This window comes from Nymphaea colorata, chromosome 7 (genome assembly GCF_008831285.2).
Source record: "Nymphaea colorata isolate Beijing-Zhang1983 chromosome 7, ASM883128v2, whole genome shotgun sequence".
Taxonomy (NCBI): Eukaryota; Viridiplantae; Streptophyta; class Magnoliopsida; order Nymphaeales; family Nymphaeaceae; genus Nymphaea; species Nymphaea colorata.
Genome location: NC_045144.1, coordinates 15,478,458 through 15,505,609, shown reverse-complemented (window position 1 = coordinate 15,505,609; position 27,152 = coordinate 15,478,458). Strand labels below are relative to the sequence as shown.

The window sequence follows — 27,152 nt, the reverse complement described above, 5'->3', positions numbered from 1 at the left end:
ATGTCCTAAAACTTGAAATAAATACACCATACAGGAAGCTAAACCTAACTAATTTTACCTTTCGTATGTAATATGTAAATTTGTTTGGTAAATGAGCAATATCACCGGACTACACCAAGTCAAACAGTTTTGGCCAAGTCAAACTGAGTGTCAGCTGAGTCATGGCCAAATAACGCCGAGTCATGAACAAGTCAAGCCGAGTTTCGACCAAAACCAAGTCTTTGAGTTGACTCGGCGAGTTTTTTAGCACCCGACTTTGGTCTGGGCAGTTGTCTACACCAACCCTACAAAAATTCTTTACTTTCGTATTATGGCTCAAAATTTCTTGCATGTGGGGCTCGTGATCTTTGAATCTGAAATACAAATCGAATGCAATATGGATCTGCACATCCATGCACTTTATTACAATCATAGAAACACAACACGCCATAGACCCGTCGATAAGCACAAATGGATTTACAGGACTCCCCCAACCCGAAGCTGCCGCTCATATATAATTCTCATTCTGGGAACCGCTTGTCAATCGAAACGCAAGATCAATTGTGTCGAGACTTATTCTTCTGAGACAGCATGAATCTCCACCCCAGCAAACACGAGGCCGCTCTTCCATTGTTCACTGTCATCCAGCAGATTAAAACTGATCTCGCGGCTAACGACAGAGGGCTGGAACCTCCCCGCCTCGAGTGCCAGCCATTCCTCTCCTTCCCGTTGCATGAGGTCGGGGCTGCCGGGGAAGAGATACACTTGCCGGCGGCAGATCTTCTGCCCATCTTTCTGCGACAGGGAGACCTCCGCCGGCGTGTCCAGACCTCTTGCCGGGTAATTGTGTTTGAATAAATACAGTACTGAGTATGTGGTATCTTTGTCGAGCATTGCTGTGTCGAAGGAGCCCCCGATCTGCAGAAAGCAGACCTCTAAAAGAACTGCCTTCTGCAGGAACCTGGTATATCGTGATAATTGTCAAGAGTGATCAAGAAATAATGATGCGGGTTGATAAATTATGAGTAAGTTCTTGAGGGTAGAAGATTTGATGATATGTCATGAACAAGTTTGGAATAATATACGTATGTGTAATGTAGAATTGTTACGCAATTAAGGGCTATAATTGGAGAAAGAAAATGTGTATATTAAAAAGAAGGGATATGATGATAATATAAGTCATCAATAGAGGGCATGAGAAAATTTGTTTTTTAATTGCAGAAATTTTCGACAAATTAAGCACCCATTTCAGGAAATTGGTGAAATCAAATCAAATCGAAATATATTTTCCTTTGGTAATTGGAAATTATTCAAAAAAACAAATAAACAAGAAACCTCATTATAGTTTAGATCATGAGTCACATGATTGACTTAATATTTAGGAAAAGAATGCATAAACCTTAGTCACAAATAACATTTCAGAATTTTAAATAAAGAGGTTTTTTTCGGGTATAATATGGTGAACTTGAAAAAGATAAAAAAAATGATATTTTTTAAAAAAATTAAAAACTAAAAGTAGAAGAAAAATAAAATAAGTAAGAAAATAATAACACAAACATTAAAAGATAAGTAGATTTACAAAAAATAAAAAAAAATGTGGCATTAAAAAAATGAAAAAAATAAAAAACCAAAAAATGTGTTAAAAGCATGTATCGTTTTAACATTTTTTTCAAAAAAATGTATTTTTTAAAGAATTAAACAACATTTCACACTTTTTTTTTTCAAAAATAACACGTTTTTTGTGACAAACAAATGATTACCAACAAACATTCGATCACGTGGAAAGCAAAAAAAAAAAAAAAAAAAAACTTGATGCAAGCAAAATGTATCATTTCCTGGCCGATCGACTCAACCAATTTCAATTGCGAATAGACAATAAGAACACCAACATCAATGTGTCTCCACAAAGTCAATCAAAATATTAACCAAGCAAACACCCAGATGCATTGGAAGAAATCAGTGGGGAGAAGTTTGTGTAACACTGCAAATGATCAGAAGGCCCAGTTCAAGTAAAGACGGTGTGTGTGTGCAGGAGAGGAGGGTATACCGTGAGTTGGGCATAGGAGACACCGTCCAGTAGTTGGATTCTTTTGCCCAACAAATCGAGAGAGACTTGGGAGAGAGGACGAAGGATTGGAACATGGCCATGGCTGCCAAAGGGCAAGCAGAAAGTCAGGCGAGAAAGCGCAAAGGAAGCCGGCGGAGTATTGATCAGTGAAGATTGATGATGACCTTTATATAGACGGCAGCCTGCTGTTCCACCAGTTTTACAAAATATTCATAAAACCTTTGAGTTTTTGCTTTGCTAAGGAACGACAGGTGAACAACCTCTCATTGGCTGTTTCCGCTTCTTCTCGATTACTTAATGAGAAAGTTTGAACTCGGCAATTTATTCGTCGCATTCCTTTTACCAATTTGTCAGCATCTGGACTAAGCTCACGACTGGTTTCACCTGCTGTTTAGATCAACTACTCCCATCCTCAATTTTCAACCTCATGCCCACCTATAACATAGATTAATTTTCCTACATATATATATATATATATATATATATTTATATGCAGAGCCACATATAATGACAATTGCCCACACCAGGTATCTCTTCCCCAGCCAAAATTTTTGACTTCACCAGAGTACTAAGATAGATAAAAGCCTATTTAGTTTTGAAAGGTTTTAAACTTTTATTTGAAAACCAAGCCTGAACATTTATTTCATAACAATGAAAGACACACCTAACATATTGATATTATTTAAACACATGTACGCTCTTCCTATTGATGAAAGCAAGCTTTCCTTATTTAGCTCCAAGTTATATAAAGGCAAATTAAATTTAGCTTAATGTCCTAAAAATGGCTCAAATAGCCTCCATAAAAGCAAAAAATTAAGTTTATTCCTTTGCATTACGATCATAATTATAACCAATAATATTTGAACAAAATTAACGGTATTGTATAGTAGTTCTTTTTATGTTCTACGTCGTGCAGATGAATAATTTTCTCTTCACAATTAATTAAAGCCAGAACGTTAGCCGAGATTTATAACTATTTCCTTTCTTTTCTGTACAGTTCTTCAAAAAGTTTTCACACTAAAAGGTTCTTCGCAAGATTTTTCCACAGCTGTTCAAGCATGCTGTAGATGTTCTCATAAAGTTGGTTACGTTAGGTCGCTTAATTCTTTAGGGAAAAGTGATATTCTTAATTTTACTGATTTAAGAGTCACATTGACAGAATAATTTTATGGATAGTTCACAATTGAAACTTCAGGTGTAACTCTTTAAAAATTAAAAAGTTAATTTTAACTTTTCGCAAGATCTTAATTAGTTGTATTTTGAAAATTATCCTAAAAAGTATAATCGACGAAAATAAACTTAATTAGTTACATTCTTTTTACTGGTAGTACACATACACCGATAAAAATCAAAATTTTCGTATTGCATTATTAATCAAGTAGAAATCATCAGGCTTCTTGATGTTGTTGTATACGTAGGACAAAATATTTGAAACAATCGCTAAAAATACTGCAATGAAAACAGTAGCATATACAATAAATTAAGGGTAGGTATTTGAATTTCTGAGATAACTTATCAACGACGTGGACCACCAATGTGAAAGAAGAACTTGCGATGGACATGATAACTTATCCGAACTGGTCCGATATCCAATCAACTTACCGCCCGTGGACCCTGCATTATTCTTTTGGTTTCTCTGTTTATTTGGATCTGGATGCAAACCGTGATCCGATCCAATTTCCTAAAGCCAAATACGAATTGGTGAGCTGCAAGAGTTGGGTCCCACAAAATCAGAAAAATATCGATGAGAACCTCATAAATCTAGGGAACCAATCACATCCAAGATATTGATTTCACTGGATAAGGTGAGCACAACGGCTAGTATCCTCTGTGCCTCATCTCCACAGCTTGTATAAGTAAGACCACCATGTCTCATGCACCATCAAGCGCCCACTCAACCCACTCATCTACCACCATCCTTGGACCTACCTTCACCCACTCCAAAGATGGCGACCATGGCTCTCTCCTCTCCTACCTTCGCCGGCCGGGCTGTCAACGTCGCCCCCTCCTCCTCCGAGCTTCTTGGCGATGGCCGTGTGACCATGAGAAAGGGTGCCACCAAGCCCAAGCCCGTCTCCTCTGGTAGCCCCTGGTATGGTCCAGACCGTGTTAAGTACCTCGGCCCCCTTTCTGGGGAAGCTCCTTCCTACCTCACCGGTGAATTCCCCGGTGACTATGGCTGGGACACCGCTGGTCTCTCTGCTGACCCAGAGACCTTTGCCAAGAACAGGGAGCTCGAAGTGATCCATGCAAGGTGGGCCATGTTGGGGGCACTTGGGTGCGTCTTCCCCGAGTTGCTTGCTAGGAACGGAGTCAAGTTCGGCGAGGCTGTCTGGTTCAAAGCCGGTGCTCAGATCTTCAGCGAGGGAGGACTTGACTACTTGGGCAACCCAAGCTTGATCCATGCTCAGAGCATCCTGGCCATCTGGGCTACACAGGTCATTCTCATGGGTGCTGTTGAAGGGTACCGCATTGCTGGTGGACCACTCGGTGAGGTGACCGACCCACTGTACCCAGGTGGTAGCTTTGACCCACTGGGTTTGGCAGATGACCCCGAAGCTTTCGCAGAGTTGAAGGTGAAGGAAATCAAGAATGGCAGACTTGCCATGTTCTCCATGTTCGGGTTCTTTGTTCAGGCCATTGTGACCGGCAAGGGTCCATTGGAGAATCTGGCAGATCACTTGGCCGACCCAGTCAACAACAACGCCTGGGCCTATGCCACCAACTTTGTTCCCGGCAAGTGAAGTAGTGCTTGACACTACAGATTGTAAATGTGAAGGACTGTGTGATCTTTTTGATGTATAAAAAAGTACTTTTCTGTCCAAAAGAACACAATATTTTTTTCACTTGGGCAATCGGTGTATTACATCCAATTAATCTAGTGTTTCAATTTCCATATAAAATGGACACGTTAAGTGCCATTTCTATCATGACATCCTGATATAGCCAGATCATGAACATGATACACCAATGAACTAAGTTTTTATGGCCACATAGAAGGCCAATGCCATATCCATGGTGGCATGATATTTACTTATGTTTCCAAGAAATACAATTGGTTTATGATCCCTCTTTCAACCTTTCACTGATGCGCAATTAATTAGATAAGTAGTTTTTCACGGATTGAAAGCATTTGGTATTTAGTGCCTTGAAGCTCTCATAACCTTTATATAGAGACCAATATACCAAGCCAAAGTTGAGCTCCATCTTCTCAACTTGACGCCTTTTGCAATATACAAAATTACTGTTCAAGCGGAACCTAACAATATATATATATATATATATATATATGCAAAAAATGGAGGAAAGGTCCCAATTCAGATCCATACGCTTTGGAACACCTTGCGAGTCCCATGACTTACCAAGGAAACCACCTACAGGAATGGATCTTCCTTTCAGAGCATTAGTTTGTGAACCGTATTTTTTTCTTTTTCTTCAACTCTAGCACATCAATTTTTTTTTTGTTCAGGTCCAAATTTACATCAATATTACAAAGAAATAACTTTTTTCGGTAACATGACTTTTATCTTGATATTAAAGTTGTATATGATTAACTTATATACAAAGGAGGACCGAGTAAATATGTTGACTCGGTAGATTATTACTTAAAGTAAATAAAAGATATGATTCATGAGATATGTTTACTAAGTATTTACGATCATAGACTATGAGTCATTCATGGGCTCATTAGTCACCCTATTAACTTGATCTCACAAAGCATCACATAAAAGATTACAGAAAAGTTAGTTGCAAAAAGGGGAAAAGAAAGAAATTACTTTAAGAGACAAAAAGGAGTTGGAAAAACCAGTCCCAAAAACAGATTGGTTGGAACCATGCCCTTTATATATATGTGTATATAGACGCACAGGCTCATGCATCCTTTCATTTTGCCAACATTTTTTTAAGATGAACTAAACTTTCAAGGTATCAATAGTTTCTCAATGAAAGATGGAGGGATGGACCTGATGCTATCTAATCGCCTGTTTCCCTGAGCAGGAAGCAACAGAGAGAAAGTTGTGTGCGTGCGCAGTAAAGGAAGAAAATATATTTGTTAATTTAAAAGAAATGTTTTCTATATTATTTTTACTTTTTTTTTCATTTCTGTTTTTGTCTTTACAAAAAAGTTTTTTTCTTTCAGTGTGAGGTAAGGGTGTTTTAGTCATTAACCATACTGGCACAAGAAAATTCATGCATTGGGCATATAACCAATTTTGAAAGAAAGAGTCTTTTTAAAATTCTTGTACTATCTATTGCTACCAATTTTGATCTTAAGTTAGTTTCATGTCGTAGCCTCCCCAACATGTTAGTGTAGAGTTCATCAAGGATTCACAAACTAATTGAGAGAATGTTCAATTTAATTAGATGTTGCCATATGTCATTTTGAAGACTATATCAAGCTGTTGAAGAAACACAAGTCTAACATAGATTATAAAAAACCACTAGGCTGAAAGCCGAAGCTTCTAACTTTCCCCTTATTCCTCCAAGTACCATGCTTGTTTTTGGTACCTCAGGTGATGCCGTTGCTATGCTTCAACTAACATATTTGTGTCAACCCTTTTTGCAGCACAGAGAGTTGATGCCAAGAAAAATCAAAATGGAGACAAACAGCTTAGCCCCTGCCTCGTCTATTGCAACAAGTTAATAACCCAATCAAAGATAATTATAAAGTAAAATCCTCAAAAAATAATTCATACACGCTGTAGAAATGTGCAAGAAAAGAGGGCCTAAACGGGTTGTATCACTGCGCCGAGCCTTGGTTCACCGCTGATCCCAGTCCAAGTTCCACTTGAGAAGTGCAGTTCAGCAACCAAAAACTGAAAAAAAAATTTCCCGGCGTATGAAGCGAGCTCCTTTCCCTTTTTCTTTTAAACAATTCACTATGATTGCATGTTTTAATTAGTGGCAATTGCTTGTTTTAATTAGTGGTGGAGCAGAACTTTTGTAAGGGAGTAATAATACATAAATTTTTAACTGAAAATAGTTACCGAACTTCAAATGTACACCCAATTGTATAAGATTTTTTGGAGAGTTAGGGGGGCATGTGCCCCTCACTTATATGTCTCCAGCTTCAAATTAATGACATGGAAATCATCAGATAATATATATATATATATATATATATATATATATATATATATATATATATATATATATATATATATATATATATATATATAGCTCAAGGTTCAGAGTCCAATCAAGATTCAGATTGAAGTTGCGATATTGCACGGACAGTATTTGATATGCAAGATCACTAGCAGAATCATAAAGAAAAATTGTATAGGAAGTTGGCAACAGAAATCTGTCCGAGAACTTGGAGAAGAGAAACGAGTGGCTAAAAATCAGGACAAAGACGTTTTCAACCTATTGCACAAGAGATGAAGATTTCGTAGATAAGAGCGTGGAGGGTCCACTCTCCTCATCAGCTCTGGCTGGTTCTCTCACTTTCGCTCTATATATATGCGCTCTCAGCCCAGCTCAAAAGGCACCCACTTCAGTACTCGTTCTAGGTTCATCACTAGCACCAATTAGTCCACCTACTCTCCTCTGAAGATGGCAACCATGGCTCTCTCCTCTCCCACCCTCACAGGCAGGGCTGTCAACATCGCTCCATCTTCCTCCGAGCTCCTGGGTGATGGCCGTGTCACAATGAGGAAGTCCGTTGCAAAGCCCAAATCCGTCTCCTCCGGCAGCCCCTGGTATGGTGCAGACCGTGTTAAGTACCTCGGCCCCCTCTCTGGTGAAGCTCCTTCCTATCTCACCGGTGAATTTCCCGGTGACTATGGCTGGGACACCGCTGGCCTCTCGGCTGACCCAGAGACCTTTGCCAAGAACAGGGAGCTCGAGGTGATCCATGCTAGGTGGGCTATGTTGGGTGCACTTGGGTGCGTCTTCCCTGAGCTGCTTGCTAGGAATGGAGTCAAGTTCGGCGAGGCTGTCTGGTTCAAGGCCGGTGCTCAGATCTTCAGTGAGGGAGGACTTGACTACTTGGGCAACCCGAGCTTGATCCATGCTCAGAGCATCCTGGCCATCTGGGCTACACAAGTCATTCTCATGGGCGCAGTCGAGGGGTACCGCGTTGCCGGTGGACCGCTTGGGGAGGTGACCGACCCACTTTACCCAGGTGGTAGCTTCGACCCACTGGGTCTGGCTGATGATCCTGAAGCATTCGCAGAGTTGAAGGTGAAGGAGATCAAGAATGGCCGGCTTGCCATGTTCTCCATGTTTGGATTCTTTGTACAGGCCATTGTGACAGGCAAGGGTCCATTGGAGAACCTGGCAGACCACTTGGCCGACCCAGTCAACAACAACGCGTGGGCCTATGCCACCAACTTTGTGCCCGGCAAGTGAAGCACTCCTTGCTGCTGAGAACTGTGAAATGTACAGGGACTGTGATCTTGAAATGTGTAAAGACCCATGCTTCTGTTCTGTTCAGAAGAATGCATTTTTTCTTCCACTTGGGTGGCCATGGATGATGTCTAAGCATCATATTTTGTCCTCCCTCAATTTAAGAGTTTCAAGCATTCACCACGCTTCTTGCTTGCTGATCAACTGTTGGCAGCATATTTTTGCTGATTACATACTGATGCCGAAAATCTACTACCATTGCGCAGAGGGTAACAGGTGCAGAGCCAAAAAAGTCTGGTTAGGAAGCAGTAGGTACAAAACTTCAATTTTTTAAGGGACACCAATATGTAAATAAGAAAGAATGCTACAAAATAACAATATAAAAATCAAAAAATTTTTGGTGTCCGTGTGGACATTTGCCCACACATAGCCCACATCCGTGTCCACCCTTGACAGGAGGTTGATAGGGAAGTTTAGTCGATTATGATTGAGAACCTAATTGGTTCGTTTGCAATTCCTATGATATTAGGCCTGTAGATGATTTGGATTTGGTTTCCTGATTGGATCTTGATTTGTCTAATTTCATTCTGGTCAAATTAGTGATCGGATTCTGATATCAAGTTTGGATCTCATATGGGGACAAATATATGCAAGTACTGGACCTCAAGACAGTTGGACCCGGATCCAGATTTAACTTGTTTTGTGAGGATGGATCGATTGGCTGCAGTGCATCTCTAGAAGTCACATCGACATGGGAAAGTGCACGCCAGTCTGCTGAAAACCCGGGAGGCATTTTCTGTAAGTTTTGAATAAATACAATGGCATCAAATATTTTGATTCGCTTGTGATCTCGGTTTCATTTTTTCACCAAGACGCCATTCAATTAGGTAAAAGTTTATTGATATGAAAGCATTTTATTTAGTTACTTCGATTGATAGTTACATGTACATTTTTCACAAAACTAAAATGATGTCGCCTTCATGAAGATATATAGGAAAATCGGCACCTAGGATTGTATAATTTGTAGTGTTCTGAAAATGAAAGCCCCATTTTTGGGTTTCCTGGACTCGATCTACACATTACAAAAGATGAACGTCCTGCCCTGCCCAATCTCCGTCTTTTTTTTCGACAAAGAGATAATAAGAACTCCTCTTCTGTGAGCACAGGCAGAAATCCTACCCCCAAGCCCCTTTTCATCTTCTCATGGTTCACAGCTTCTTTCTCTGTTTCCAGGGTAGCGCCCTTACCATGTTTCAAGTTTCTTTTTGCAACATAGAGAATTGACACCACGGAAGCTCAACAAGAATTGGCTGCCTACCAGCCTCTGCCCCTACCATTGCAGAAACCTTCTTGGGATAAAATTCCTCTTCTTTACCATCCAGTTCATAATGACATTCAAATAAACACTGAACCACGATAGACGGAAGGGCAAGAACAGAAAGTGCCAACGGCTTTTACTACAAACACATTACAACAAGATTCACTTACCAACTTTGCGTGCATATCAATTTGTTTTTGGGGGTTGCTTCTTAATCTACACACATAAGTAGAAATAACAAGCAAAGGAGAAAATCGGTGAGTTCAAACAACGAGACCAAGAGAAAGCTGAAGCTGCAGATCAATGGTAGAGGTGAAACTAGATCTCTTCAACTTGATATCCTCAGTAATGTAAAAGTTAAGTTGAATTACAGTTGAAGCGGCTGCAAAGAACACTCCAACGATGGGCCCCAATTGGTAGGGATGGTAATGAATGGGCAGTCTGAGAGATTTCTTGTTACTTGTGCAATCATCCCTTATATGTGGTCAGTAGTAGCAGTGCCCTTGATATTGGAAATCTTGCCAAGAACCAATTCTTTCCTTGCCTATACATCGGCATCATATATTCAAAGAGAGATCACGAAAGGTTCAGATCCAGCCCTTCTGCAACACCATGTGAGAGCCATGATCTATCAAGGACCCACCTCACCTACAACACATGGCACATATTCACAGGCTTGTGGATACTGAATCATTGGACATCCTTATCAATAGGGGAAAGCACATTATGAACCTTTGGAGCCTCCTTTATGACTTAATTCTACTTTTATGAGCTAGGTTTGCTTTACGACCTTTCTTATGCTTGAAGCCTTGAACCCATTTTATACGTTTTCTTGAAAATGATTTATGATTTCTGCTAACTGTTTGTTCATTTTTCTTGAAATTTCAAAGCTATAAACATTGCATTTTGCCTTCATTTACAACTTGTTTAAGGGTCTCCCGGTATTTCAGGTATATTCATTTTGATAAGGATGAAAGCATGTAATAGACTTGCTTTTCATATTTCATTGTTGCATTTTGCATTTGTCGTAAAAAAAATTATGAAATTTTTCGTGGTGCAGTATTGTCTTTTCCAGTTGAGCAAAACCATAGCAGTGGAAGTCGTCAGGTGCACAGCCCCATTTTTTGATATAAGAGAAAGTATCTATTGCTTTGGACAAGTATGCCATTCAGTCTTTACTGGTACAGACATATGGTCAAGTATACAAGGCTAATTAATAGCTTCATTATTGTAGTTGTCACCTAAGTGCGACTGTGCATCTGACGACTTCCACTGCTATAGTTTTGCTCAACTGGAAAAGACAATACTGCACCAGAAAAAATTTCATAATTTTTTTTTACTACAAATGCAAAATGCAACAATGAAATATGAAAAGCAAGTCTATTACATGCTTTCATCCTTATCAAAATGAATATACCTGAAATACCAGGAGACCCTTAAACAAGTTGTATGGGCAACTGCAAGATGTGAAATAAAGAACTAAGGATTGAGAAGTATCCAAAGCCTGTGAAGTGAATATCATGCAAATGTAGTTCACTCTTGACTTTTTGCAATGTACAGCAGACTGCAAGTCCACAACTGTGTACAGTTAGTCCCATGAATAAATATTAGCATAGCATCAACATTTAAACTTAGGTCAACATAAAGCAGATTTTAGACTACAAACATTTTATAAAACAATATGCCTCCCTAATGTTGTGAGGCCATAGATGTGAAATTCCAGATGTCAATCTTTCAGCATATAAGCAGAAATCTATAACCATGAACATGTTTTATAGTCTACACTCCACACTGCCATGTTTGCTGGTTAAAATTTGAGAATATAACCAAATCAGTGAATGCACCTTCTCATGTTGTAGGACCATAGGCCTGAACATTTTGAACCTAATGTTTAACCATATAAGCATTAAACAGCAGTCTACAATAGTCCACATGCTTCTTACTGAAAATTAATTGAAAGAGAATTGGTAATGCAGTAATACCAAGAATATAAAAAGCAGCAAATGGTACAAAGAAAAAGGGCAGGGGTTTTAAAGCACCACATTATGTATGTTTGACTTAAAAGATATGAGATGATGGAAGCATGAGGTTCAAATAACAAACTTCTGTCTATGCCTCACATAAGCACTAAAAACAAGCATAGAAAGAAAAGCAACAGTTCTCAAGTGCAAAAAAGTTCAGAATTTGCATTGAGAGAAGTACCAGCATCCAATCTCCAGCCCAATGATGATACTGATATGATGCATATAAGCAACTAGAAGCCTGAAGATAAACAGCTTTGTCATGAACAGAACAAGAGATCTAGCAAAATATTGAATGAAAATAGTGATCCTTGACAGTGCTTTGAAAGGGAAGACGACAAACAGGAAAACCAACTTGCACAATAGGAAGCATAAACTGTTGACAGACCATTTGCATACCTCAGAACTCGTATGCATCTTCCTGACCTCCACTACCTATTCAACCACAAATTTACAAATATGAAAGGAGATGAGAGGGAGATAAGGACGTCCACCATCCCCAAGTTTTAATACATGCTACTCCAGCTCACATGTTAGACACCAATCTTTCACACAACCTGCAAGATCACACATTCAGATAACAAGAAACTAATACAAGATTCATTCCTCCTGGCAAGATAAATCAAACATAGTGAGGTACATTACATGCCCTCAAATGACATCTTTGAAGTAGATAAGTATGGTTAGAGGCTTTGCATAGGTTAGGCACCGCAAAATCATTGGCACAACTGCAAGATAAATTATAGTTACATCAGAAACATTGAGAAAAAGGAACCAACTGATTTCTTTTACAATGAGTGAAAAAAAAAAACCCAAAATAGGTCTGGTAGAACTTATTCCACTTATCACGTTATGTAAAATCCATGTCATGTGATGGGTTCATGCTATTTTGCCTGTTTTCTAGGCACCAATCAATGCTTTACTCTTTTTTAAACTCTCAGTGCCTTTTATTACCAACCGCTTATGTTAATTTCACGTTGTACTTTCCTCCAAGACGATACACTACAGTTGAAGGCTTCACAAACTTGAGAGAATTTTCAATTTTGTCGGAACTTTTCCTTTTGCACTCATGAATTCCTTTGTAAGTTATGAAAGCAATCTAGTAAATATTTTTCAATTTAAGGTCTCACTATCTACAAAGTTGCTAAACTGTATCAGCTTGTCGAAGTTCACAAGCCATAACGCATAGCAAGTAAAAACTTCAAAAATTAAATGACTTTAGAAAATGTGCAGCAGAAGAAGGCCTAATTAAAGGGGTTGGAACAATGCGCCAAGCCTTGGTTATTGCTGTTCCAAGAAGGTTTAGGTCCAAATTTCATTTCGAAAGCTGATTTGAGAAACATAGTTCAGCAACCAAACACAGAGAAGAGGACTCTTTCTGATGCATCTGTGTGGTTCTTTTTTAAATAAATTTCTACATATTACTTGTTTAAATAAATAATTTTCTAGTATTACTTGTTTGAATGAGTGGCGGAGCTAGTAATTTTGGTAACAAAATACTAATGTATAGATTTTTATTTGGAAGGAGTGCTCATATTAATATGTATGCACTTCTATAAAGATTTTTGAAGAGCTAGGGAGGCATGTTCCCCTCACATATGTGGTTGCCTCTGCTTCAAATTAATGAGTTTGAAGAGTTCAAACAATTAATAGCACAAGGTTTTGGGTCCAATCAAGATTTCATTGCAGTTGCATCGCACTGAGAATATATAATTGAAATGAATAACAGAATCTTGAAAAGAAAAAATACACACACACACACAACTCTTGAAAGTTGGCAACAGAAATCTGCATGAGAACATGGAGAAGAGAAACGAGTGGCCAAAAATGAGGCCAAAGATGGCATCGACCTATTGCACAAGAGAAGAAGATTTCAAAGATAAGAGCGTGGAGGGTCCACTCCCCACATCATCTCTGGCTGGTTCCCTCACTTCCGCTCTATATATATGCACAATCGGCACAGCTCAAAAGGCACCCACTTCACTACTCGTTCTAGGTCCATCGCTAGCACCAATTAGTCCACCTACTCTCCTCTGAAGATGGCGACCATGGCTCTCTCTTCTCCCACCCTCGCAGGCAGGGCTGTCAACGTTGCTCCATCTTCCTCTGAGCTTCTTGGTGACGGCCGTGTCACAATGAGAAAGTCCGTTGCAAAGCCCAAACCCGTCTCCTCCGGTAGCCCCTGGTATGGTCCAGACCGTGTTAAGTACCTCGGCCCCCTTTCCGGTGAAGCTCCTTCCTACCTCACCGGTGAATTCCCCGGTGACTATGGCTGGGACACCGCTGGTCTCTCTGCTGACCCAGAGACCTTTGCCAAGAACAGGGAGCTCGAAGTGATCCATGCCAGGTGGGCCATGTTGGGGGCACTTGGGTGCGTCTTCCCCGAGTTGCTTGCTAGGAACGGAGTCAAGTTCGGCGAGGCTGTTTGGTTCAAAGCCGGTGCTCAGATTTTCAGCGAGGGAGGACTTGACTACTTGGGCAACCCGAGCTTGATCCATGCTCAGAGCATCCTGGCCATCTGGGCTACACAGGTCATTCTCATGGGTGCAGTAGAGGGGTACCGCATTGCCGGTGGACCGCTTGGCGAGGTGACTGACCCACTGTACCCAGGTGGTAGCTTCGACCCACTGGGTCTGGCTGACGATCCTGAAGCATTTGCAGAGTTAAAGGTGAAGGAGATCAAGAATGGGCGGCTTGCCATGTTCTCCATGTTCGGATTCTTTGTACAGGCCATTGTGACAGGCAAAGGTCCATTGGAGAACCTGGCGGACCACTTGGCCGACCCAGTCAACAACAACGCCTGGGCCTATGCCACCAACTTTGTCCCGGGCAAGTGAGCTCTAATTGGGGGATACCCATGTTTGTAACTACATGAAAATTATTCTCTCCCCAAAGTGTGAAATGAGTTCTGCTACTTAAAAAATATCATTTTTCTGATCTATGTTGACTGTTGTGTTTCAAATATTAGCTTTATAGAGGAATATAATTGGTGAGGCATACACCAGTCTATTGTGTTTGTCTTCTAATGGTCCAGTTTTAGAGCTTGGTTCCATTACCCCTAAGGTAAGCTACTGTATGGAAACACTAAATTCCGGGTGGTGAATGCAAACCAGTTATAACCATGAGTTCTTCTGCTCAATTGGGCAGCAGATCTATTCCCATTAGCTTCTTGCAGGGAATCAAAATTCAAATGATTTTCAATTACATCCTTGTGGAATTACATTTCTCAATTTTCTTGATTTTTTTTGGCGAGGTCTTAGCCTGTGAAGATCCGGATGTCATTGCTCGTTCTATGGTGCAAGTTTAGAACGTACAGTAGATATCAATCACAGGATTAACTCTGACAAGATACAAATATATTCTTAAGGTTGCGAATAGCTTGGAATTGGATTATACAGTCATTTCCTGCAATAGCTTGCTGCTTAGCTCCAATTCTGTTAAAACATTCTGCTAAAAATGCGGCCTCCGTGTTTTACATCAAGTCATTAACAATATACAATGGCCTTTTATTTATTTCCAGTGCTTATTTGCATCCATAAATTCAAGCTCTGGCTTCCTGCTTGGTGGTTTTTGTGCTTTCTGCTTCTGTCAAGTTCTTTCTTTCCATCCAAAGATCCAGATTTCAGCAAACATTTGCATTAATGGAATTGTGATTTGGAAGTTGGATATCGGGCAAATTTTACCAACTCTGCTTCAAGTTTTTGCATTCTGAGTTTGGTGGAGCAAACCTGAAAACTTTTGGTCCCTTTAATGTGTCAACAGATTCATGCATAGTGCAGAAATGAAGAGAAATAGCTTAAATTTTCAAGTAAAGAACAGCTTGTAGACATTAGGCATAATGCTAGACAGAGAAAACTTACTAATCAGAATTACTAAATACCAGTCAAGCATGCCCGCAGGAGCAACTGAGACATTATACGTCGAGCTCAGCAGTTTTAATCCAAATTCGAAAGGAAAGAAGGGCTTGTTCCTAATTTGCACTTAACTGAAAGCAGGGCGAAGACAGGTGTGGGCACGGCGTGGGCAATTGCCCATACAAACTTACATAAAATTCCTATGTTTATGTTGTCATTTCAAATAAACCTTTATTTATATATTAGCGCCCCTCAAAATTTTAAAATTTATAATTAGTGCCTCTTAGACAGAATTTTCTGCCTCGGCATGCCTGAAAATTAATGGCCAGGATGCTCTCAGCATGATCTCACAGTGCCCCAACCAGAAAATTTTAGTCAAGGGACACTGACCAGGCCTCCTTCAATTTAAGAGTTTGTAGAAGAATGTCTCTGGGCCTAGTCCAATTGGACCTCAGTAAACAAGCTAAGGTTGGATCTAACTAGGTGCAACTATTTTGAAGTCCAGAACTTCAACCTGTTGAGATTCAGACTCAGATTGTGACTCCAAAATTGGTATCAGTTCTGAGAATGATTGTGACCAGAATAAAATAAACATATCAAGATCCAACCAGATAGCAAATCCAAATCATTTACTGGTGGTATGGTAACTCAATTAGGATCTGCAACCACCATCTTAAATTAGCGTTCTCTCAATCACAATGCACTAAACTCCATACAAATCTGTGCCTGCAATATGAAGTAGATTTTCTCTTACCAGCTTCCAATCAGCAAAAACAACATTGCCAACAATGGATCAGTGCAACAGAGTGTTTGAAACTGTTAAATTGAAGGAGATCTGGTGCTCAGAGGCATTGAAGAGAACCAAAATACTTGTATTGCCAGAGGCCATTTATCCGGCGCTCATTAAAATTTTAGCTCATGCATAATATTATATCGAGATCAGGATCTGCATATATTAAATCAGGCTAATTCCAAGGCATGTCAAAATGCAAATGGCAATTAATAAGTCCGTTTTGTGGGGGAATTCAAACACTACATTTGTTGAATGTAACATTATGCGAGAAAATTGTTCTGTTTTTTGAATAACAGAGTACAATTTTACATTCCAAAAAGATCACAGTGTTTCACATTTACAATTTTGAGTTTCAATGAGTCCTTCACTTGCCGGGGACAAAGTTGGTGGCATAGGCCCAGGCGTTGTTGTTGACTGGGTCGGCCAAGTGGTCTGCCAGGTTTTCCAATGGACCCTTGCCGGTCACAATGGCCTGAACAAAGAACCCAAACATGGAGAACATGGCAAGTCTGCCGTTCTTGATCTCCTTCACCTTCAACTCTGCAAATGCCTCAGGGTCATCGGCCAAACCCAGTGGGTCAAAGCTACCACCTGGGTACAGTGGGTCGGTCACCTCACCGAGTGGTCCACCAGCAATGCGATACCCCTCAACCGCACCCATGAGAATGACCTGTGTAGCCCAGATGGCTAGGATGCTCTGAGCATGGATCAAGCTGGGGTTGCCCAAGTAGTCAAGTCCTCCCTCACTGAAAATCTGAGCACCGGCTTTGAACCAGACAGCCTCCCCAAACTTGACTCCGTTCCTAGCAAGCAACTCTGGGAAGACACACCCAAGTGCACCCAACATAGCCCACCTGGCATGGATCACTTCGAGCTCCCTGTTCTTGGCAAAGGTCTCTGGGTCAGCCGAGAGGCCAGCGGTGTCCCAGCCATAGTCACCGGGAAATTCACCGGTGAGGTAGGAAGGAGCTTCACCGGAGAGGGGGCCGAGGTACTTAACACGGTCTGGACCATACCAGGGGCTACCAGAAGAGACGGGCTTGGGCTTTGCAACAGACTTTCTCATTGTGACACGGCCATCACCGAGAAGGTCGGAGGAGGAGGGGGCAACGTTGACAGCCCGGCCGGCGAAGGTAGGAGAGGAGAGTGCCATGGTGGCCATGTTTGGATGTGGGTGAGGGTAGATCCAAGATTGGCGGGCGATGAATGGGCTGAGTGAGAGCGCTTGAAGTTGGCTGAGTCCTGGCGTTGGATTTATACACGCTGTGGAGAGGAAAGTGAGGATGCTAGCCGTTCTGCGTACATCATCCAATGAAATCAATATCTTGGTTGTGATTGGTTCCTCTTGATTTTGTGTGGTTCTTGTCAATCCAGAGGCCAATATTTTCCTGATATCGCGGGCCCCACATGTGCAGTTCTCCTCTCCCACTTACGTTTGGACTTGGGAAAATGGATCGGCTCAAGTTGCAAATGCGTATAGAGGCCCGACAACATCGGTACGTTGCAAGGATATTGGCGCAGTTCTGATAAGTTATCATGGATCACATGGGCTGCTTTAACATTGGTTGGATAGCTACTAGCCATGTCAAATGGATCATATTTAACTTGGATATGCCTTTAATCATATGTGTCTTTTTTTTTTATACTCACATGTTCGGATTCAAATTTAGATTTAAATTTTGAGAAAGATAAGTGATATGTGGATCTAAATGCAAAATCTAATTTTAGAATCTAAATCCAATCCAAATCTGTCTTTTACATTCGTATCCTAATTTTGAACTGAATTTGGCCGATTTTCAATGTGTAAGAACTTTGAATATATGACTTTCATTTGAAATGAAGTCTAATTTGAATCCGATCGGACATTTATTTATGTATATTTGAATCACATCAAATGTCATTTCTTAAATCTGAATCTGATTGAATTTCTTAATCAATCTTTTTTTTATATCTGATTTTTTGAGAAAGGTTCAATCTGATATTCCATCCGAACCAGATATATTGACATCACTAATAGTTACATCTACATCGTTCATCAGTTATCTCAAAAATTAAAATGCCTACCCAAAATTATTGTATTGCTAACATAGCCACAACTATCGTTTATAGGCTCTTATTGGCGATGTTTTTCTCTGCTATTTTTCAAGAAAGTTGTTTTTATTAAAAAAATTTCTTGAAAATTTTGGAGTTTTTTTTGAAGAAATAAAAAAAAATCAAAATGTTAAGTTACAATACAAGAAGTGAAAAACTAATAAGCATCGCATTCAATTTAGGAGGTCACATTAAATGCCTAAAACAAGATGAAATAAAACAAAAACAAAAGATAAAAAAAAAGAAAATGATATAACAAAAAAATAAAAAAATCGTGATAAATTGATTTTTAACGATTTTTTCCAAAATGCTGTGATATTTTCTCTTTTTTTTTTCATTTCCTTCATTTTTTAGTTAATATCATCATATTCTAAAAAATAATGCGATATTTGTGGCTATGATTTGTGATGATATTACCTAGGTTGCATGATTCGGTCTGGTGCTTGAAATTACAACAATGTCCTTGACAAGATAAAAAAAAGAAAACACCTTTTTTTGTACGAGAACAAAATGGGAAAATGAAAAGTCAATTCTCTCACTTTGTTCAAAGGTGAATTAACACACCGTCCCAAGCACACGTGTGGTGTGTTTGACTCCCAACACGAACCAAGGTATCCGCATATTAGAATAGAATTGCTTCTCCTGCAACATGCATGCGCGCTTATTCTGCAGTGATTTGGTAAGCTCAGGGCTGTGAATATATGGGCGGCACGTGTTTGTGTTGTGGGTGGGGTCGGTCCCTAATAAGTCAGGGGACGAACACGGTGTTCCAAAGGGGCTGGACGAGTCTGAGTCTTTCATCTCTGTCTCTTTGCATATATGAATATGATGCCAATAGGCATGCTTTGTTCAGTATGGTAAGCATTGGTGGTTGGAAAGCTTTCCCATACGAAGTGGCACCGTCCATTATTGGCCACACATAAGGAATCATGTCCACAAGAAACAACAAACCTTTTAGATCTGCTGCCCATTAATTACAATCCCCAAAATTTTGGACTGTTCTGTCCAGCAACTACAACTGTCATTCGGTTTTTTACATTACAAAGGACATCAAGTTGAAAACATGGTCAGGTTTCTGTGGTGGTTCGCATAATATGGACGGGGGTAGGAGTTGGCAGACAGTCAGTTTTTATTTCAGATCCTCATGACGGTAACTCTCTTTGCTACAAATACGAGACTACCAAAGTACACATACAAGTTGACCATTTAGTAATTGGAATAGTTAGTTAGTGTTCTATGAATTTATGGGAAAGTTTTGAAGCAGATTTATGAAACACTATTAAAAAGTGTCTATGAATCTCCCCTAATTTTTAAGGCATGTTCATGTAACACTTTCAAAGTGTTTTATTTGCCAAACAACCTATAAGAGACGAAGAGTTGGGTGGAGGTTTTGATCTTCAGCAGGAAAATTACAATTAATCTCCCCCTGCTCGCTTAGAAAGACATCACTGGGTTCCAACTGATCTTTTATCAATCCGCAGCTTGAACTTGCAAAATTTCTTTGAACTCACCAATATTTTTCTAGTAAAACATTCTTCTACAATATTACTCATGTGCATAGGTGAAGAAAAAGAGAAAAAATGGATAAATGGGCAGATCTGGCAAATGTGAACTTGCTGTACAGTGATTGTTGCTAAGTCACCAGACTCTTCTATTTTACTGCCGCACCAGAGTCCGCATCGAGTCGGGTGCGCACCAGACATGGGTGCGGCTTCGATTCACACCCGAGCCCAGTTATAATGTCAAATTACTAAATTACTTATATAACATGTTGTTTTGATATTTTTCTGTGCAATACAAATCATTCAAGTATGTTATGTACATTAATAACTAAATTGTAATAATATGCTTATTTTGTTATATATATAATAAATTAATAATAATAATAATAAAAAAATACCACCGCCGCACCTAAATTTTTTGAGATGTGCCGTTCCGACACCCGCACCCACACCCTGCACTTTGGTGACATAGGTTTGCTAGCACTTATTGTTCTTGCCATTTCGTCTAGAATTTAGAATATGGCGATTAGGCAGGGTGTTCTTACTTTTCCCGAATTGATCAACAACTGGAAAGCACAAAAAAATCGGATTTTCATTTCTAGATCGCTACAACCACCATACTAATTCCTTTCGAATTTGGATCAAAACTGCTGAGCTCGACGTATAATGTCCCAGTTGGTCCTGCGAGCATGCTTGACTTGTATTTAGTAATTCTGATTAGTAGGTTTGCTCTGTCTAACATTATGCCTAATGTCTACACCTTGTTCTTTACTTGAAAATTTAAGCTATTTCTCTTCATTTTCTGCACCATGCATGAATCTGTTTTCATATTAAAGGGATCAAAAGTTTTCAGGTTTGCTCCACCAAACTCAGAATGCAAAAACTTGAAGCAGAGTTGGTAAAATTTGCCCGACAACAAACTTTCAAATTACAATTTCATTAACGCAAATGTTTGATGAAATCTGGATCTTTGTATGGAAAGAAAGAACTTGAGAGCAACAGAAAGCAAAAAAAAACCACCAAGCAGGAAGCCAGAGCTTGAATTTATGAATGCAACATAAGCACTGGAAATAAATAAAAGGGCATTGTATATTGTTAATGTAAAACACGAAGGCCGCATTTTGCACAGAATGTTTAAGCAGAAATCTATTGCAGGCAATGTCTGTATAATAAATTTCCAAGCTATTTGCAACCTTAAGAGTATATTTGTATCTTGTCAGAGTTAATCATGTGACTGATATCTACTGTACGTTCTAAGCTTGCACTATAGAATGAGCAATGACATCCTGATCTTTACAGGCTACGATCTTGCCAACAAAAGACAAGAAAATTGAGAAATGTAATTCCACAAGGATGTAAATGAAAATCATTTGAATTTTGATTCCCTGCAAGAAGCTAATGGAAGTAGATCTGCTGCTCAAATGAGCAGAAGAACTGACGATTATAACTGGTTTCCATACATCACCATGAATTTAGTGTTTCCACACAGTAGCTCACCTTAAGCTCAGGGGCAATGGAACCAAGTGCTAAAACTGGACCATTAGAAGACAAACACAATAGACTGGTGTATGCCTCACCGTTTATATTCCTCTATAAGGCTAATATTTGAAATACAACAGTCAACATAGATCAGAAAAATGGTATTTTTTAAGTAGCAGAACTCATTTCACACTTTGGGGAGAGAATAATTTTCATGTAGTTACAAACATGGGTATCCCCCAATTAGAGAGCTCACTTGCCGGGGACAAAGTTGGTGGCATAGGCCCAGGCGTTGTTGTTGACTGGGTCGGCTAAGTGGTCCGCCAGGTTCTCCAAAGGACCCTTGCCTGTCACAATGGCCTGTACGAAGAATCCGAACATGGAGAACATGGCAAGCCGGCCATTCTTGATCTCCTTCACCTTCAACTCTGCAAATGCTTCAGGATCGTCAGCCAGACCCAGTGGGTCGAAGCTACCACCTGGGTACAGTGGGTCAGTCACCTCGCCAAGCGGTCCACCGGCAACGCGGTACCCCTCTACTGCACCCATGAGAATGACCTGTGTAGCCCAGATGGCCAGGATGCTCTGAGCATGGATCAAGCTGGGGTTGCCCAAGTAGTCAAGTCCTCCCTCACTGAAGATCTGTGCACCGGCTTTGAACCAGACAGCCTCGCCGAACTTGACTCCGTTCCTAGCAAGCAACTCGGGGAAGACACACCCAAGTGCCCCCAACATGGCCCACCTGGCATGGATCACTTCGAGCTCCCTGTTCTTGGCAAAGGTCTCTGGGTCAGCAGAGAGACCAGCAGTGTCCCAGCCATAGTCACCGGGGAATTCACCGGTGAGGTAGGAAGGAGCTTCACCGGAAAGGGGGCCGAGGTACTTAACACGGTCTGGACCATACCAGGGGCTACCGGAGGAGACGGGTTTGGGCTTTGGAACGGACTTTCTCATTGTGACACGGCCATCACCAAGAAGCTCAGAGGAAGATGGAGCAATGTTGACAGCCCTGCCTGCGAGGGTGGGAGAAGAGAGAGCCATGGTTGCCATCTTCAGAAGAGAGTAGGTGGACTAATTGGTGCTAGTGATGGAGCTAGAACGAGTACTGAAGTGGGTGCCTTTTGAGCTGGGCGAGTGTGCATATATATAGAGCGGAAGTGAGGGTAGCAGCCAGAGCTGATGTGGGGAGTGGACCCTCCACGCTCTTATCTTTGAAATCTTCTTCTCTTGTGCAATAGGCCGATGCCATCTTTGGCCCCATTTTTGGCCACTCGTTTCTCTTCTCCATGTTCTCATGCAGATTTCTGTTGCCAACTTTCAATAGTAGTAGTGTGCGAGTTTTTTTTGTCAAGATTCTGCTACTCATTTCAATTATATATTTCTCAGTGCGATGCAACTGCAATTAAATCTTGATCGTGCCCAAAACCTTGTGCTATTAATGTGTTTGAATTCTCCCAACTCATTAATTTGAAGCAGAGCCAAACCACATATGGGAGGGGAACACGCCTCGTAGCTCCTAAAAAATCTTTATAGGGTGCATACATTTTAATATCAGCGACTCCTCTCAATTAAAAATCTATATATTAGTATTCTCTTACCAAAATTTCTGGTTCCCCACAGATTTAAACAAGTAATCGTAGAAAATTATTTAAAATGAATAGAAAAACACACAGATGCATCGGAAATAGTTCTTTATTTTCTGTTTGGTTGCTGAACTGTGTTTCTGAAATCATCTTCGAAGTGAAACTTGGACCTAGACCTTCTTGGAACAGCGATATATAGCAGACTAGCACCAAGGCTGGCGCATTGTTCTAACCCTTTCAGTTAGGCCTTCTTCTGCTGAACATTTTCATAGGTTATGGCTTGTGAGCTTCAACAAGTTAATACCGTTTGGCAACTCTATAAACAGTGAGACCTTAAACTGAAAATTATTTAGTAGATAGCTTACATAAATTACAAAAAATTCATGACTGGAAAAGGAAAGTTCTAACAAATTGAAAATTCTCTCAAATTTGTGAAGCCTTCAACTGTAGTGCAGAGTCTTGGAGGAAACAACATGAAATTAACATAGAGATATTGGTAAGAAAAACACACTGACAGTTTAAAGAGAGTCAAGCCTTTGATTGGTGCCTACAAAACTGGCAAAATAGCATCAACCCGTCACATAATAAAATTTTACATAACGTGATACGGGGAATAAGTTCAACCAGACCTTGGGATTGTTTGTTTTACTCATTGTAAAAGAAATCAGTTGGTTCATTTTTCTCAATGTTTCTAATTAAAATTATACGTTATCTTGCAGTTGCTATGCAAATGATTTTGTGGTAACTAACCTATTCAAAGCCTCTTATCTTATCTACTTCAAAGATCCCATTCGAGGCATTGTAATGTACTTCGCTATGTTTGATTTATCTTGTTTCTTTGTTATCTGAACTAGTTATCTTGCAGGTTGTGTGTAAGATTGGTGTCTTACATGCAGGGCGGAGTTAGGATTTCGTTTAGGGACGGACCAAATAATCCAATCTCAAATTTGGGTAGGGCATAAGTAAAAAAAATACATTGAACAACTAATTTTTTTTATTTTTCTAATATAATTTTTTTTTTTCAGCTAGTTCGGGGCAGGCCACGGCCTAAGCGGCCCCCCTCCGTCCGCCCCTGCTTACATGTGAGCTGGAGCATGTATTAAAACTCGGCGATGGTGGAGGTCCTTTATCTCCAACTGGTCACCTTTCATATTTGCAAATTGGTGGTCCGAAACATGGTCATTTAATCGAACATGTGGAATGCCGTTCGACCTTTGCCATGGCCACGATCGTTCACTCCCATCCAGCCTCCACCAAGAGTTATAAACCATGAAGCAAGAGGCAAGTGTATGCTAAGAATCATAAAGTGGCGCAGACCGTTTAGGCTTACCAGAGAGAGAGAGATAGAGACTGTGTGTGTTTAAGCTTACCACAGACTGCAGAATGGGAGGAGGACAGAAGGGGGACATCAACATGGAGTCGATAACAACCGCTGCTGGCAAAAATAACATGTAAGGAAGAAGAAAATGATGAAGAGGAGGGTGAGGAGGAAGAGGAGAAAAAATGAATGGAGAAGAAAACAAAGGCAGACCGTGCAGAGAGAGAGAGAGAGAGAGAGAGAGAGAGAGAGAGATGGTTACCTGCAATGGTTGCGTGGCGCCTGAGCGACGCTGAGTTTGGAGCAATCGAAACCATCGAGTGGGTCTCGAGCCAGGGTTTTGAAAAAGTGTTCTAGCCTCCTAGGGGTTGGGGTGTTACGGGTAAGAACACGTTGTCCTGTTCACGCAGAGATAAGAACATCTTGTTCTCCCTAGGTTCCGTGCAACCCGTTTCCAAGAACAGAGGCATGTTACAAATGCCAAACACCCTCTTCTGTGTATGACAACAGATTCATGGATAGTGCAGACAATTAAGAGAAGAATAACTTAAATTTTCAAGTAAAGAACAGCTTGTAGACATTAGGCACAATGTTAGACGGAGCAAGTTTACTAATCAGAATTACTAAAGTCAAGCATGTTCACAGAACCAACTGAAACGTTATACGTGAGCCTTAGCAGTTTTTCAACAGGAAACCTTAATCTTCATAATTTGATTCAGGTTTAGTTTCTAATTTGCATTTGACTAAGCATGGATTGGCACGCATTAAAGTTATGAGAACACTGAATGACGATTCTGGCTTTTTAGAGTTATATAAGGAATCAATTGAATGACTTGAATCACAAAGTAATGCATAAATGTGCTTAAACATGCATGTTGAATGATTTAGTAGAATGAAATCACAAGCTTGTAAGAACATAAACGACATTTAAGTGATTTACTTGCTGAATTTTAGTTAATATAACGAGGTTTCGCTTGTTATTGCATCTATAATGAATGATTTAAATGGTTCAAACTAAAAGTTTGTATGAAAAGAAATGAAATTCAAGTCATTCGTTTGATCGCTTATCATTCCCCTAATGAGTTGAACTTGTAGTTAAGGATCTAATGAATTGAAGTCACATTTAATTAAGTATGCGTGATCAAACGAATCACTTAAATCCCACTCCTGTTTGTACGAACAACTGATTTCAATCGCTTATATCGCGAACTATAGATGTAACGACAAATTGAATTATTTCGATTAAGTACGAGGGATGAAACTAATGCATAGATCCCATTTTTAACTATATGAACTTGTAATTTCAATCATTTAAATCGTTCTTTGTAGAAGTTATAAACGGTGAAACACATTATGTTAACTACAAGGGATCAATTGAATGACTTAAATCACAAAGTAACACATAAATGTGTTTAAACATGCATGTTGAATGGTTTAGTGGAATGAAATCACAAGCTTGTAAGAACATAAACGACATTTAAGTGATTTACTTGCTGAATTTTAGTTAATATAATGCGTTTCGCTTGTTATTGCATCTATAATAACAGATTAAACTCAGCCATCTGATTAACACCGTTTGATATAATATGGTTGACAGTTAACAAGAAAAACAATGATAAAAAGATGATGGACTTCTCATCATCTAGTATTAGTTCACATTTTTTTTTTCTCTCAACTACGCATGCAAATTGTCAAATTAGAAAGTAAAAGATAGATCCAACATGGAGTTCATTTACCAGGGATAAAGTTGGTGGCATAGGCCCAAGCATTGTTGTTGACTGGGTCAGCCAAGTTTTCCAAAGGGATCCTTCCCTTTCACAGTGGCCTGAACAAAGATGAACCCAAACAAGCCTCCCATTCTCAATATCCTTTACCTTCAACCCTGCAAAAGGTTCTGGGTCATCGGCCAAACCTAGTGGTCAAAGCTACCTTTTGGCTACAGTAGGTCGGTCGCCTCACTGAGTGGTATCCCTTGACCGCACCCATGAGAATGACATGTCTAGCAGAGATGGCCAGAATGCATGATGTTATAGTGGTTGAGTCAGAAAATTTTATTTGAGGGGCATTAACCTTAGTGAGTTTGGCATCGACTGGGTCTGTTGTGGGCACCACACGTGGCTGGACCTAGATCCAGCTCCCTCATAATATAGATTTTCAAAGGCTGGTGTTGTTCGGCATGGGCAGTGACTCTGGCTCGCACCAGCCCACACGTAGATCCGCTAATGGCTAAAGGGGAGGCAGCTCGGCGAAAAGGGCAGACTTTCAGCGCTCATATTGTTGAAATCTTGCAATATGATGACGCCTTCATTGGCTCCACTTCTGGCCACATGTTTCTATTCTTCGTGTTCTCATTCAGATCGATCACCGTTGCCAACTTTTCACAGTTTTTTTTTTCTCTTCATGATTCAGATACTCCTATCAAATATGTTCGGTGCCGTACAACTTCAATCCCAATCTTGATTGGACCCAAGACCTTCAGGTGCTATCCGAAGTCTAACAACTCATTAATTTGAGGGAGGCGTGGAGACATGCATAGGCAAGATGGAGCACATACCCATTAATTTGTTGCACACTTTCGACTGTCAATTAATTTCTGAAGTTTTTACTTAATTACTGTAGGACATGGATTGTGAACTTCAACAACTTGACATTAGTTTGGCAACTTAGCCGAAATTATAATAGATAAAGAAAGTTTAAGATGAAAAATATTTGGTATATTGCTTACAAAATGAACTCACTACTGGAAAACGGAAAAGTTCTAACTAAATTGAAAATTCTCTCAAGGTTAATCGGGAAGC

The 27,152-nt window shown here is 40.0% G+C and overlaps 6 protein-coding genes across 6 annotated transcripts; 3 read left to right on the top strand and 3 right to left on the bottom strand.

Annotated features, from left to right (window-relative positions):
* Positions 1-370: 370 nt before the first annotated feature.
* LOC116257945 (uncharacterized protein PHLOEM PROTEIN 2-LIKE A4-like) lies at positions 371-2,197 on the bottom strand. The gene is made up of 2 exons (XM_031634970.2): positions 2,027-2,197; positions 371-940 (listed from the first exon to the last, which is right to left on the bottom strand). Exons 1-2 carry the CDS (start codon positions 2,125-2,127, stop codon positions 553-555), a joined length of 489 nt encoding a protein of 162 aa, XP_031490830.1. The 5' UTR covers positions 2,128-2,197; the 3' UTR covers positions 371-552.
* A 1,727-nt stretch (positions 2,198-3,924) lies between these two features.
* LOC116257402 (chlorophyll a-b binding protein of LHCII type 1-like) lies at positions 3,925-4,977 on the top strand. Its single transcript, XM_031634116.2, has one exon. It carries the CDS (start codon positions 3,994-3,996, stop codon positions 4,789-4,791), a length of 798 nt encoding a protein of 265 aa, XP_031489976.1. The 5' UTR covers positions 3,925-3,993; the 3' UTR covers positions 4,792-4,977.
* A 2,558-nt stretch (positions 4,978-7,535) lies between these two features.
* Positions 7,536-8,599, top strand: LOC116257403 (chlorophyll a-b binding protein of LHCII type 1-like). The gene has a single exon (XM_031634117.2). The coding sequence runs from the start codon at positions 7,601-7,603 to the stop codon at positions 8,396-8,398; it is 798 nt and encodes a 265-aa protein (XP_031489977.1). The 5' UTR covers positions 7,536-7,600; the 3' UTR covers positions 8,399-8,599.
* Positions 8,600-13,698: 5,099 nt separating this feature from the next.
* LOC116258062 (chlorophyll a-b binding protein of LHCII type 1-like) lies at positions 13,699-14,675 on the top strand. The gene has a single exon (XM_031635140.2). The coding sequence runs from the start codon at positions 13,774-13,776 to the stop codon at positions 14,569-14,571; it is 798 nt and encodes a 265-aa protein (XP_031491000.1). The 5' UTR covers positions 13,699-13,773; the 3' UTR covers positions 14,572-14,675.
* A 1,892-nt stretch (positions 14,676-16,567) lies between these two features.
* On the bottom strand, positions 16,568-17,620 carry LOC116258008 (chlorophyll a-b binding protein of LHCII type 1-like). The gene has a single exon (XM_031635062.1). It carries the CDS (start codon positions 17,541-17,543, stop codon positions 16,746-16,748), a length of 798 nt encoding a protein of 265 aa, XP_031490922.1. The 5' UTR covers positions 17,544-17,620; the 3' UTR covers positions 16,568-16,745.
* Positions 17,621-21,514: 3,894 nt separating this feature from the next.
* Positions 21,515-22,582, bottom strand: LOC116257838 (chlorophyll a-b binding protein of LHCII type 1-like). The gene has a single exon (XM_031634834.2). The coding sequence runs from the start codon at positions 22,501-22,503 to the stop codon at positions 21,706-21,708; it is 798 nt and encodes a 265-aa protein (XP_031490694.1). The 5' UTR covers positions 22,504-22,582; the 3' UTR covers positions 21,515-21,705.
* Positions 22,583-27,152: the final 4,570 nt, after the last annotated feature.